At 49.4% G+C, this 12306-nt stretch overlaps 1 protein-coding gene across 6 annotated transcripts in view; it reads right to left on the bottom strand.

The window, feature by feature from the left end:
• The window catches only part of DNASE1 (deoxyribonuclease 1), a 44453-nt gene that overhangs the window by 1799 nt on the left and 30348 nt on the right, over nucleotides 1–12306 (bottom strand). For 5 of the 6 annotated variants that reach the window (XM_032397703.1, XM_032397700.1, XM_032397702.1 and 2 more), the window contains one exon: nucleotides 144–291. In XM_032397703.1, the coding sequence (XP_032253594.1) occupies nucleotides 144–291 (148 nt within the window). Of the gene's footprint in view, nucleotides 1–143; nucleotides 2846–12306 lie in introns of those variants that run through there. The other variant, XM_032397705.1, reaches the window with a different exon arrangement.

Raw genomic sequence — 12306 nt, 5'->3', positions numbered from 1 at the left:
GAGGCTCTCCACACCCCCGTCTGTGGTCGCCCTGAGGACTGGCTGCTGCCCCAGTGTTCCCAGAACCTGTTAGACGCCTCCCCCCCACACACAACCACCCCTGCCCCCCGGGGTTCCTCGGGGACAGGCCGGCCTGGACTGACCTGCACGATGTAGTGGGAGAGCGTGGCATTGGACATCTTGGTCTCCCCAAAAGTTCGGATGTTGAAGGCTGCTATTTTCAGGGACAGGGCCACCTGCAGCAGGCCAGCCAGGGTGAGCAGTGCCCCCATCAGCCTGGCTCCTCTCATCCTGGAACAGGAGGGATGTTTACCTGTGAGTCTGGAAATAGGACAGTGCCTCCTCCTCCCCCAGAGTCCAACCAGGTGGGGCTGGTGGAGCCCAAAGCTGAGTAAATCCTGTTTCTGCGGGCTATGCTGAACAGGCCAGGCTGAGACTCACAACCCTCTCCCCAGTGTCCAGAGAGCCAGACAGCTAAGTGAAGCACCCTGGGGTCTTCTCAGTCCACCTGCCAGAAGACCAGCCCCTGTGAGAATCGCCAGCCCGAGGTGGCCCCTGGCCCTCTGTTGCCGGGACACCAGCTCACTGCCCTCCCTGCTCCGGGCACCCACCCAGCCTGGACTGGCAAGGGCTCTTCCCGAGGGGCCAGTCACCTGAGGGGCCTCCAGGCCTGGCACCCCTTTTCCATGGGCCCTGTGTCACACTGCCCTTGGGGCACCACTCACTCACCTGAAGGTCAGCTTCTACAAGGACGATGGAAATTCTTACAAGAATTAGGAATAGATATTCTCTGATCGGTATCAATGGTCTCCTTTTGCTACTTTAAGAAAAATTAGTTGCAAAGGGGAGTGAATTAAAAAACGGATGACAGACCATACAGAGCTGCAGCTGAGTCCCAGCACAGGGAATGTCTGTTTTCCCCTGGGGTTTTAAAGCTTTAGGCAGTTGTGACCTTTCCCAGGGCATCACCTGGGGGACGGAGAACAATGGTGCGGCCTGTGTGGCTTTCCCACACACCTGATTGGCTGGCGTGCACCTATCGCAACAGGCACAGGTTCTTGCTGCTATAAAAAGAGCACCGGATAATATTTGCACTTGGTTTTAAAAAGTCTAATGACCGGGCCAAAGTGCCCATGTCCTTCACACATGCTGCTCTCCCAGGGAGGGGGAGGGGGAGGTAGCAGGTGTGTGCCAGGGGGCGGGCCCGGCTGTGTTCCAGTCTGGAGATGACCTTGGAGCCACAGGTCAAAGCCAGCCATCCCCCGAGGCCCAACCACTGCTTCCTCATGGGTCCGCAGTGTGGGCTGCAGGCCACTGGGCTGGAAGTCGGGCTCTCCCTGCGGAGCACGTGCTGTGGGCCCCAGGAAGCGGCGGGATGTGGAGCCCACCTCCATTGCCAGCAAGGCAACAGGGAACCTTAGGGTGAAGAGTGTGTGTTCCAGGCGGAGGTGACCCCAGGTGACTGAGTCAGGGACACCATCAAGCAGCTGAAGGCTCTGGGCTAGGCCTCATGTCCAGTCATTTCTGTTTTGGAATCCCTGACTGTCCTGTTTGTAGTCATTTTCTGTGTCTGCAGAAACAAGTCACTAAAAAGCTGGTGGCTTAAATTGACAAAAATGTATTCTCTAACAGCCGTCGAGGCCAAAGACCAAAATCCATTACACGACGCTGAAATCAAGGTGTCCCGGGGGCCGCACTCTCTAGAGACATGAGGAGAAGGTTCCCTGAATCTCCAGCTCCTGGGGGCTCCAGGTCACCCCACTCCGCCCCCGTCGGCACCCTGCTCTGTGTCAGTTCTCTCCGCTCTTACAAGATCCATGGGATGGGATTTAGCATCCTGCCGGACCTTCAGAACCTTCTCCCCATCTCAAGAGCCTTGACTTGATCGCAGCTGCAAAATCTATCTCCTGCCACCTAAGTTAACGTTCAGAGGTTCCAGGGATTAGGCCAGGGATGTCTTCTGGGAGCCATTACGACCCCCTGGAAGGGACTCCGCCCATCAGGAGGAGCTGCAGGACTGGAGGACAGGGAGCCGGGGCGGCCTCGAAGCAAGGGTCAGGGAAGTGCAGATCCAGCCAGAGCCTCACAGGGCAGGAGGTGGCAGAGGGGATGAAAAACCGGTCAGAAGGTAAACCAACAAGAGCCGGAGTCCAAGGTAATGAAAGCCTGCTGACAGACGGCTGTGTCTGTCACACCAGTCCATTCACGTGTCCCTCCTGTGCAGTCAGGTGGCCTGGCCCTCAAGCTGCCAGCACACCCATCACAGCCTGACCAAAGATTTGCTTGCTGCCTCTCCCGTTCTCCATCTCTGAGTTTTTAAGCACATCAAAATCCAGATAGTGCTCAGCAAGCAAGACTGTTGGTGTGTGCAGCGCAGGCGCCTAGAGCCCGTTCTCCCGTGCACTCGTTTCTAGACAGCCCCTGCCGGACCTTTCGAGGGAAACCTGGGAGCAAACGCAGAGGGAGGCCACCAGCCCCGCTTCTGACCGAACGTGGGATGCCGCCCACAGGTGGCACAAGTGTCACCCCGCGGCTACCTGGTCCTTCCAGTTCTCAGCACACCCCTCCTGGGCAAATCGCTGCCCTTGTGCCCTGCGGAGCTCCCTGGTGTGGTCTCTGCCCTCCCTCCCGGGTCCTCACTGCGGCCCCACTTGTACCAAGAGCCAGGCCCAGTGCACGGCTGCCGTGTCGGCTGCCCTCAGAGTTGGGCCTGCGGGAGAAGCAACACAGCCCGCAAAAGAGCTTCGACCAGGAGTTGGGGGTCTGGGGCCCACACCAGACTCACCTGCTGCATCTTCACCCATTTTTTTTTTTTTTTAAAGATTTATCTATTCATTTGAGATAGAGAGCACACACATGCGCAGAAGCAAGGGGGAGGGACAGAAGTAGAGGGAGCCCGATGGGGGACTTGATCCCAGGACCCTGAGATCATGACCTGAGCTGAAGGCAGATGCTTAACAACTGAGCCAGCCAGGCGCCCCGCATCTTCACTCTCATTTTGAGCCTCATTGTCTTCATCTATAAAATGGGGATAAAACTGTCACTGCCCTCCTCTTGGGTTTAAGTATCAACTGATAACATTTCACGAAAGACACATATCACATCTCCTTAAAAATCCATCTTATCCTTAAGAATAATAACCCTCTCAAATGCTCTACTTCTGTCACTCTCTTACCTTTTTCTCATGGACTTCTTTTCCATTTTTATCAGTCAGCTCTTGTGTAACAAGCAATCCCCAAACTCAATGTACAACATATGCATTTTTTCCTCATGCTCACAGGCCTGCAGCTACCCAAGGCACAGTCTTGTAAACGGTGGAAGGTGAAACTTCCAGAGGAGCAAATAAACGATGCCTCCAGAGGCCCCAGTTCACAATTTGCATGTTGCCACCTCTGACCACATTCTTTTGGCCTCCACAATGGCCAAGCCCAACACCAACAGTGGGGAGTCCGGGTACACTCCTCCCATGCCCAGCCCCACAACGGAGACACAGAATAGGTGCCAGTGAAAGGTAGGAAGCCCCATGCTTCTAGCATTTTTAAGTCCTGACAGCAGGGAAATGAGCGCTGACAGAAGACCACCTTCTCTGATCAGGCTGAACTATTTTTACATCAATCCTGAGAGACTGACACCCTCTTTGGTTAAACCCTGCACCAGAGACGGGAAGGGGAAACTGCACGTCACAATGGTTTCCTGAAGTCAAAGCCAGGTCTTCAGCTCTGGTGTGGCTGAAATCAAAGGATAAGGAAAACATCCTCTAAGCACTAAGGCCGCAACAATGGCGGCAAAGGAACACCTCTGTGCAGGTTGGTGGCCTGCATGTCACAGTAACTGCCACAAGACCCTGGGACCTGCTCCTGAAAGCTCTGGGGGTGGGGGTGGCCTCACACCAACATGTAGCCCCGGGGCGAGGATGACCACAGAAGTGGGAAGGACACACAGCTGTGGTCCCCACACGGTGCGCTAAGACACATCTGGCCACACTGTGACCGTGCCGGGCGCCACAGGACACGCAGCTCCTGAGGGGGAACAGTGATACTCGACATGGCTGGACACTGTGGTTTAGGTGCTCACGGTTTCAACAGTTTCTCTTGCTACATTCCTCTCCGATGCTGCAGGTCCCTGCAGGGCTAGGTTTCTGCAGTTACTGAGAATGTTCTCGCCGTGTGACACTCCGTGTGCAGCACGCACCAGTGATGGCAGCGTCCACTCTGATTCCATGACTGTAAAAGTGCCCAACAGGCTTACGTTCCATTCCTAAGTAATTCTGGTGACTTACTGAAAATATTTCTTCTTCAAATTCATATGCACAGATCTTCCTCAATTTATAATAAGGGTTATGTCCTGGTAACCGCTGTAACCACACTGAGAACCATAACCTTCCACTGCAAGTTGAAAATACTGTTGAAATGCACTTGATACACCTAACCTACCTAACACCATAGCTTAGGCTCGCCTACCTTAAACGTGCTCGGAACACTGACATTAGCCTACAGTTGGGCCAAATCCTCCCACACAAAGCCTATTTTATAATAAAGCATTCAATATCTCATGTAATTTGCTGAATACTGTACTGACAGTGAAAAACAGAACGTCTGCCAAGGGTATCGACCGCTACCCTCGTGACCGTGTGGTCGACTGGGCACTGGGGTTCCTGCCACTGCCCAGCATCCCGAGAGAGGATCCTACCGCACATTATCGGCCCAGGAAAAGATCGACATTCAAAATTTAAAGTATGGGTTCTAATGAATGCATATTGTTTTTGCACATTATAAAGTCAAAACTCTTAAGACGAACCATTGTGAGTTAGGGACTGTATATTACTTTTCCAAATGTCTCTAAGTTGCTAGGACATAAATACTTAAGTTGTTTAGACTTATTTAATTAATGGAACTGTTAGGTATTTTTGGCCTAGGCAGTCCCTCAGAATAATTATGGAACCTTACATAGGGGTGCTCTGAACTGAGAATGAGAACCTTTGGGTCTAACACATACATAATGAATATGCCTGAGTTACTGTATCTACAGTTTCCTATACTGAATATGCCTTCTCTTCCAGCCTTCATCATTTCTAACAGACTGAATACCTATCTTCTCACAAATTCTCAAATCTACAAACTGCTGATGAGAATAATTGTGATCTCAACTGTTTCTATTTTTTATTTTTTAAAGATTTTACTTGAGAGAGAGAGAATGAGAGAGAAAGCACATGAGATGGGGGAGGGTCAGAGGGAGAAGCAGACTCCCTGCCGAGCAGGGAGCCCGATGCGGGACTCGATCCAGGGACTCCAGGATCATGACCTGAGCCGAAGGCAGTCGCTTAACCAACTGAGCCACCCAGGCGCCCCTCAACTGTTTTTAAATGCATGAGTGCATACTGATATAAAAAATTCATCAGTCACCATTGGGAGATGCTGGGGAATCCGCTTGTTAGTCTGCAAAGTGGCCAACAGTCAAAAATCAAGAAATCTCCCTGCCCTTCCTATGTAAATGGTACCACCGAGTTGCTCAATGGTTACTGAGGGGCAATTTGTTTATATAGGAGTATTCCAGCTAAGCAATGAATTCCAGCTAAGCAATGAATGACTGCCAGAATTTGAGACTCAGCAATTTGCAACCCCTAATGTAGGCACTGATCATCAGTGGTTACTAAGTCAACAGAAGACAACAGCTGTCCACACCTGAACAGAGGACACAACAGCACTTAGAAAGTAGCTTGCCAAAACCAATGCAAATATATGCAACCTCTAGATCTCAGTACCAACTTACAAGGGACAGAAGCACATCAGTCATCACCACCATGGGGATGCAGCATAATCCAGACTGTGGGAAACTACAGGACAAAGGATGGTCTCATCAATAAATTTTAAGAAAAAGAGGAGAGAGGGGCGCCTGGGTGGCTCAGTTGTTAGGCGTCTGCCTTCGGCTTGGGTCATGATCCCAGGGTCCTGGGATCGAGCCCCGCATCGGGCTCCCTGCTTGGCGGGAGGCCTGCTTCTCCCTCTCCCACTACCCCTGCTTGTGTTCCCTCTCGCACTGTGCCTCTCTCTGTCAAATAAATAAAATCTTAAAAGAAAAAAAAGAGGAGAGAGGAGGAACTCAGAGAATAAAATGAAATATGAGTTCTATTACTAATGCAATATGGATCCTGTAAAACAATGGATCTCAATCGTTTAAACAAACATTTCCTTGGGGCGCCTGGGTGGCTCAGCTGGTTAAGCGTCCGACTCAGTATCAGTTCAGGTCTTGATCTGAGGGTTCTGAGATCGAGCCCCACACTGGACGCCATGCTGGGTGTGGAGCCTACTTAAAAAATAACTAACTAAATGGGGCGCCTGGGTGGCTCAGTCGTTAAGTGTCTGCCTTCGGTTCAGGTCATGATCCCGGGGTCCCGGGATTGAGCCCCATGTTGGGCTCCCTGCTTGGCGGGAAGTCTGCTCCTCCCATTGCCCCTCTACCGCTGCTTTTGCCCTCACTCTGCTCGCTAATAAATCAAATCTTAAAAAAAAAAAAAAACCCTAACTAAATAAATGAACATTTGCTTAACAAACAAATCACTTAAGAGGCAATCAGGAACATGAGAACACTGGTGTGGTAAGTGAGGAAATTTCAAGCACACCTGGGCTCACTGCTCTTTGCTTTAGTGCGCTTCACACAAACTGAAGTTCTATGACGACCCTGCCTCAGGCACGTCTGTCAGCACCGCGGTGCCCACAGCACCACTTGCTCACTCCGTGTCTGTGTCACATTCGCGTACTTCTCGCAGGAGTTCAAACGTTTTCATTCTTACCGCACTTACTACGGGGATCTGGGATGTTACTAGTGTAGCTGTTCTGGGGCGCCACAAACTGCACCGATGTTGAGACAGCACACTCCAAAGTGTTGTGCATGTTCCGTCCGCTCCTGCAACTGGCTGTTGCCCCATCTCTTGCCCTCTCCTCGGGCTTCCCTATTCCTGGAGACACAACAGTACTGAAATCAAGCCAATTACTAACTGGACAGTGGCCTTTAGAAACTGAAAGGAGGAGTGAGTCACTCATCTCTCACTTTAAATCCAAAGCTAGAAATGACTGAGCTTAGTGAGGAAGGCACATTGAAAGTCAAGACAGACGAAAAGCTAGGCCTCTTATACCAGTTAGCCAAGTTGTAAATGCAAAGGAAAAGTTCTTGAAGGAAATTAAAGATACTACTCCAAGTGAACACACAAAAATAAGAGAGCGCAACAGCCTTATTGCTGATGCAGAGAAAGCTTTAATGGGCTGGATAGAAGATCAAACCAGACACAACACTGCCTTAAATGAAAGCGTGATCCCGAGCCAGGTCATCTCTTCAAACCTATGAAGGCCGAGGGAGGTAAGAAAGCTGAAGAAGGAAAGCACAAAGCAAGCAGAGGTGGTTCATGAGGTTTAAGGAAAGAAGCCACAACATAAAAGTGCAAGATGAATCTGTGAGTACTGATACAAGGCTGCAGAAAGGGATCTAGAAGATCGATGAGATCATTAATGAAGGTGGCTACAATGACTAACAGATTTTCAACCTAGACAAAACAGCCTTATAAACAGAAGAAGATGCCATCTAGCACGGTCATAGCTAGAATAGAGATGTCAGTGCCCGGCTTCAGAGGGCAGACTGACTCTCTCGTTAGGAGCTAATTTAAGAGCTGGTGACTTTAAGTTGAAGCCAATGTTTATTTACCACTCTGAAAATCCTAGGGTCCTTAAGATTATACAAAATCTACTCTGCCCGTGCTCTCTGAATGGAACAGCAAAGCCTGGATGACAGCACATCTGTTTACAACATGATCTACTGAATAGTAAGCCCACATGTTGAGACGTACTGCTCAGAAAAAGATTCCTTTCAAAATGCTCATGACAATGCACCTGGTCACCCAAGAGTTCCGATGGAGATGGACAATGAGATTCATGTTGTTTTCACGCCCAGTGACAGAACATCCATTCTGCAGCCCAAAGAGCAAGGAGTAATTTTGACTTTCAAAGCTTATTATTGAGAAATACATTCTGTAAGGCTGTAACTGCCTTAGACAGTGATTCCTCTGACGGATCTGGGCAAAGTCCATTGAAATCCTTCTGGAAAGAATTCACCGTTAACATTTGTGATTCATGGAAAGAGATCAAACATCAACCTTACCAAGAGTTTGGAAGAAGTTGATTCCAACCCTCATGGATGACTTCGAGGGGTTCAAGACTTCAGTGGAGGAAGTCACCGAGATGTGGTGGAAATGGCAAGAGAACTAGAATCAGAAGTGGAGCCTCGGGTGCCTGGCTGGCTCAGGCAGAGAAGTGAGCGACTCTTGATCTCGGGGTCATGAGTTTGAGCCCTATGTCGGGTGGAGAGATTACTTAAATAAGTAAATACTAAAAAAAGAAGTGGAGCGTGAAGATAGGGCTGAATCACTGAGATGTCAGAATAAAACTTAAACAGATGAGAGGAGCTGCTTCATATGGATGAGCAAAGAAAGTGCTTTATTGAGACGATCTTTCCTGGGGAAGATGCTCTGAAGACTGTTGAAATGACAACAAAATATTTATTGTAAACTTAGCGGATAAAGCAGCCGTAGGGTTTCAGAGGATTGACTCCAATCTTGAAAGAATTTCTGCCATGGGTAAAATGCTATCAAACAGTATCACATGCTACAAAGAAATCGTTCGTGAAAGGAAGAGTCGATCAAGGTGGCAAACTCCACTGTTGTCTTATTTTAAGAAATTGCCACAGTAATCCCCACCTTTAGCAGCCACCACCCTGATCAGTCAGCAGCCACCAACATCGAGGCAAGACCCTCCTCCAGCAAAAAGATCATGACTTCCGGAAAGCTCAGACGATGGGTAGCATTTTTTAGCAATAAAGTAATTTTTAATTAAAGTTTGTACATTGTTTTTTAGACATAATGGCATTGCATATTTTAACAGACTACAGGATACTGTAAACATAACTTTTATATTCACTAGGAAACCAAAAAATTCATCTGGCTCACTTTATTGTGACAGTCACATTATGATGGTGGTCTGCAACTGAACCAAACACCAAGGTGGGCCGGTATTAAATGTTTAGGTGTGGTCATGCCATTGTGGATATGCTTTCAATGATCCTTGGATTCTTTTTTTTTTTTTTTTGGTGCAAAAACCTGTTTTTATTAAAGCAAAGGGACAGGACTCATGGGCAGAAAGAGCTGCCAATCCTTGAATTTTAGAGTCACACTGAAATATTAAAGATGAAATTATATGCTATCTGGGATTTGCTTCAAAATGTGGCCCTGAAGCTAGGTGGTGGGCACATGGAGGTTCAGCATACTAATTTCTACTTTTGAATATGTTGAAATTTTCCATAACTTAAAAAAATTCTATAAATCAAAACATTTGTAATCCATAACTAAATACAAGGCATCATCCAAAAATGAGGTAGTAAGAAGTTGGGGGCACCTGGCTGGCTCAGTCAGAGTAACATGTGACTCTTGATCTTAGGGTCATGAGTTTGAGCCCGACGTTGGGTGGAGAGATTACTTAAAAAAAAAAAACAAACACCTAAATTTTAAAAATGAAGTAATAAGTTAATATTAAAAAAGAAATCACTCAAAATACTTTAAATGCCCAGGTCTGCATGTTAGGAAGTGCCTCTGGTAACCATGAGGAGCAGGGCTGGGCTCAGGCGGAGGGAAGGCAAGCAGGCTGCCTCCAGGTGAAGGGACAAGGGTGGCTGACACGGAAGGTATGGTGAGGCGGGAGAGCGCTGTGGCCTTAGGACAGGACTTGGTGGCATACTGGATGTGGAACGTGAGGAAGAAGGATTTCAAGCTGTCAGAAACTCTGTGTTGGGAGACGGTGACCAGCTGTCAGGTCCTGCAGTCCAGCAGCCTTAAGAGGGACGGTGGTTTTCCACCTGTGCAGGAAACACTCCTGACTCTCCTCGGAGATGGGGCTCTGTCCCCCATCCTGGCTGCGACCAGGACACCTCCACTGACATCCAGTGGGCTTTGCAAACTTGCTACGGAGGAACCAGACTGCAGACTATATCCCTGGATGCCCTTGCCCCGCCTCCACTGAGATGCTCAGATACCTCAGACTCACCTGGCTCCCTGCCTTCCCTCAGCGCAACCCCAAATGCAGTCCCCGTCTGCACTCACTCTGCCTCTGCAGCCACCATGCCAGTCCTCCCCGGACACATGCAACGCCTACCCGTGGTCTCCCTGCTTCCGGAAATCCACCCCATGATCTGAGTCTCCGCACAGGACCCGGCACGTCTCGTGAATGTGCCATCAGATCATGTTATTCCTCTGCTTACAATCTGTCATCAGTTTCTCCTAGTCCTTGAGACGAAAGCTGAAGCGATTCTAGTTCTGGGCCTCTGCTCCGCCTGCAGAGCTGGGCTGCCCTGTCATTCTGGTTTCAGCTCAAACGTCACCTCTTAAGGGAGGTCATCCTCTCCCCAACAATCCTTACCACCAACATGGTCCCAGTATCATCTCTTTCATTACTTTTAGCACTTGTTTTCTTTGTTCTTTAATGTGTTTGCTCTTACTTATTTACACTCGTTTAAGGCCCACCTCTGGACTGGAACACAAACCCCACGAGAGCAGAGACCTCGTCCAGCCTGTCCATCAACTTCCTTGTGCCTAAACCAGTGCCTGGAACACAGAAGGCGCGCCATGACAAATGCATAACACAGTGGGGCTACGTGCTCACCTGCTCCACACCTCCCTCAGCACCCTCCTGGCTAAGAGGACGTCCGTTCCTCAAGGACCCTCCAGAGACCCCGGCAAGGCCTCCTGTCTTGAAGCACAGGGTACACTGTGGGGCATCCAAGTGGCCTCCCAGGAACGAGAACCTCCCAGGAACCACAGCTGTCACGGCCCCGCAGGCCTGCCTCCCCTCAGCCAGACTCAACCTGTGTTCCTTCTCTCCCTGTGGGAAGGGTGTTCACTGCCCCACAGAGCAGTTTAGAAGACAAGGGGCTTCCATCCTTTCCTTCAGATAAAAGGCTGATGTCTTTGCCATGACATTGCTTTAATCCATGTCAAACAACCTGTGTGGGTCAGCACGCTGGCCTTGGCCCATGACCTTGCCTTACCTCACCATCCCTCATGAATTTATTTCTGTTCATTATAAAGAAACCATTAACCCAGGGTGGAAAACTCCTCAGAACAACATGCACCTAAATTGCTATGATCCAAAACATCGTCAGTCATGCTCTGCAGCAGCCCTGGCCCCCATGTCCTCACCCCTGCCTGTGCCCATGCCCATCACATCAGTGCAACAGGTGGCACTCAGGACCCGCGATGTGACGCCTGAAAAGCGTGTGTGTGCCCCTTGCAAACCAGACGGGCCTCCATTTCCCCAATCCCACCAGTCCTCAATGCTACCTTTCTGCACTCTGCATTCAGGGGAGAAGCAAACAAAAATACAACTGTGTAAAAAGGCAGTTTCTAAGGCGTATGTTGAGAGGTTAGCATACATTTAGCCCAAGACCATAAATAAAAACACGCTTGTGTTCCTGACAATGAATCTGAGGGCCCCAAAGATTTCATTAGCATCACAAAGCTCTTCCAACATGCCAAGAGTATTTCCAACAAAGTTGCACTGAAACATGTTCTCCAAGTTCCAAAGACCCGCCAGTCTCTCCAAGCACAAAGAACCTTCCTTGGCAGGAACCCCCCCCGCTGCCCAAGGTTGGGGGTCTACAGAAGAGACAAGCAGGGCCCCGGGGGCCCAGGACAAGGACGCTCAGAGGGTAGTGTGGGCTAGGTGCGGTGGTGTCTGCCGGAGTATTTTCTACCCTAACCCCTAACCCTAGGGTAGAAAGGTCCACTTACTGAACTTTAAATTTTAGTCATGCTCTCCTGTTTCAGATTTTTCATTTAATTTTTTATGAATTCTATGTGGAATTCTGCATCTTCTCTCTTTACTTTAATATGTTAATCAGCTAAAGTCCGTGTCTGACAACTCCAATACCATAGTCTCTGGGTGGGTCTGTCACCCTGCCCAGTCCTGTTTGTCAGGGTACCTGGTAAACTGACTCAGCATCAGGCATGGTGGGTGAAAGGATGTGGGTTGATAACTCTGCAAGCTGGTCTGGCTAGCACAGGCTACACGGACATCTCTGAGCTATACGTGGCCTGTGCAGAGGTATGCCAACCAATGAGCGACAGCCAGAAGGAACACAGGCCATGTCCCTCTGCCTGACCAAGAGTCTCTGGGGCTGAAGACCTCTGTGTCCTTGTCTGAACCCTCTGGTATCTCTCCTTACCAGCTCAGTCCTACAATGAAGACGGCAGCAGGACACAGCAATTCTACA

Source organism: Phoca vitulina, unplaced genomic scaffold, assembly GCF_004348235.1.
Source record: "Phoca vitulina isolate PV1807 unplaced genomic scaffold, GSC_HSeal_1.0 scaffold102, whole genome shotgun sequence".
Taxonomy (NCBI): domain Eukaryota; kingdom Metazoa; phylum Chordata; class Mammalia; order Carnivora; family Phocidae; genus Phoca; species Phoca vitulina.
The sequence above is the reverse complement of the archived record's forward strand: the minus strand, read 5'-3'. Positions and strand labels throughout refer to the sequence as shown.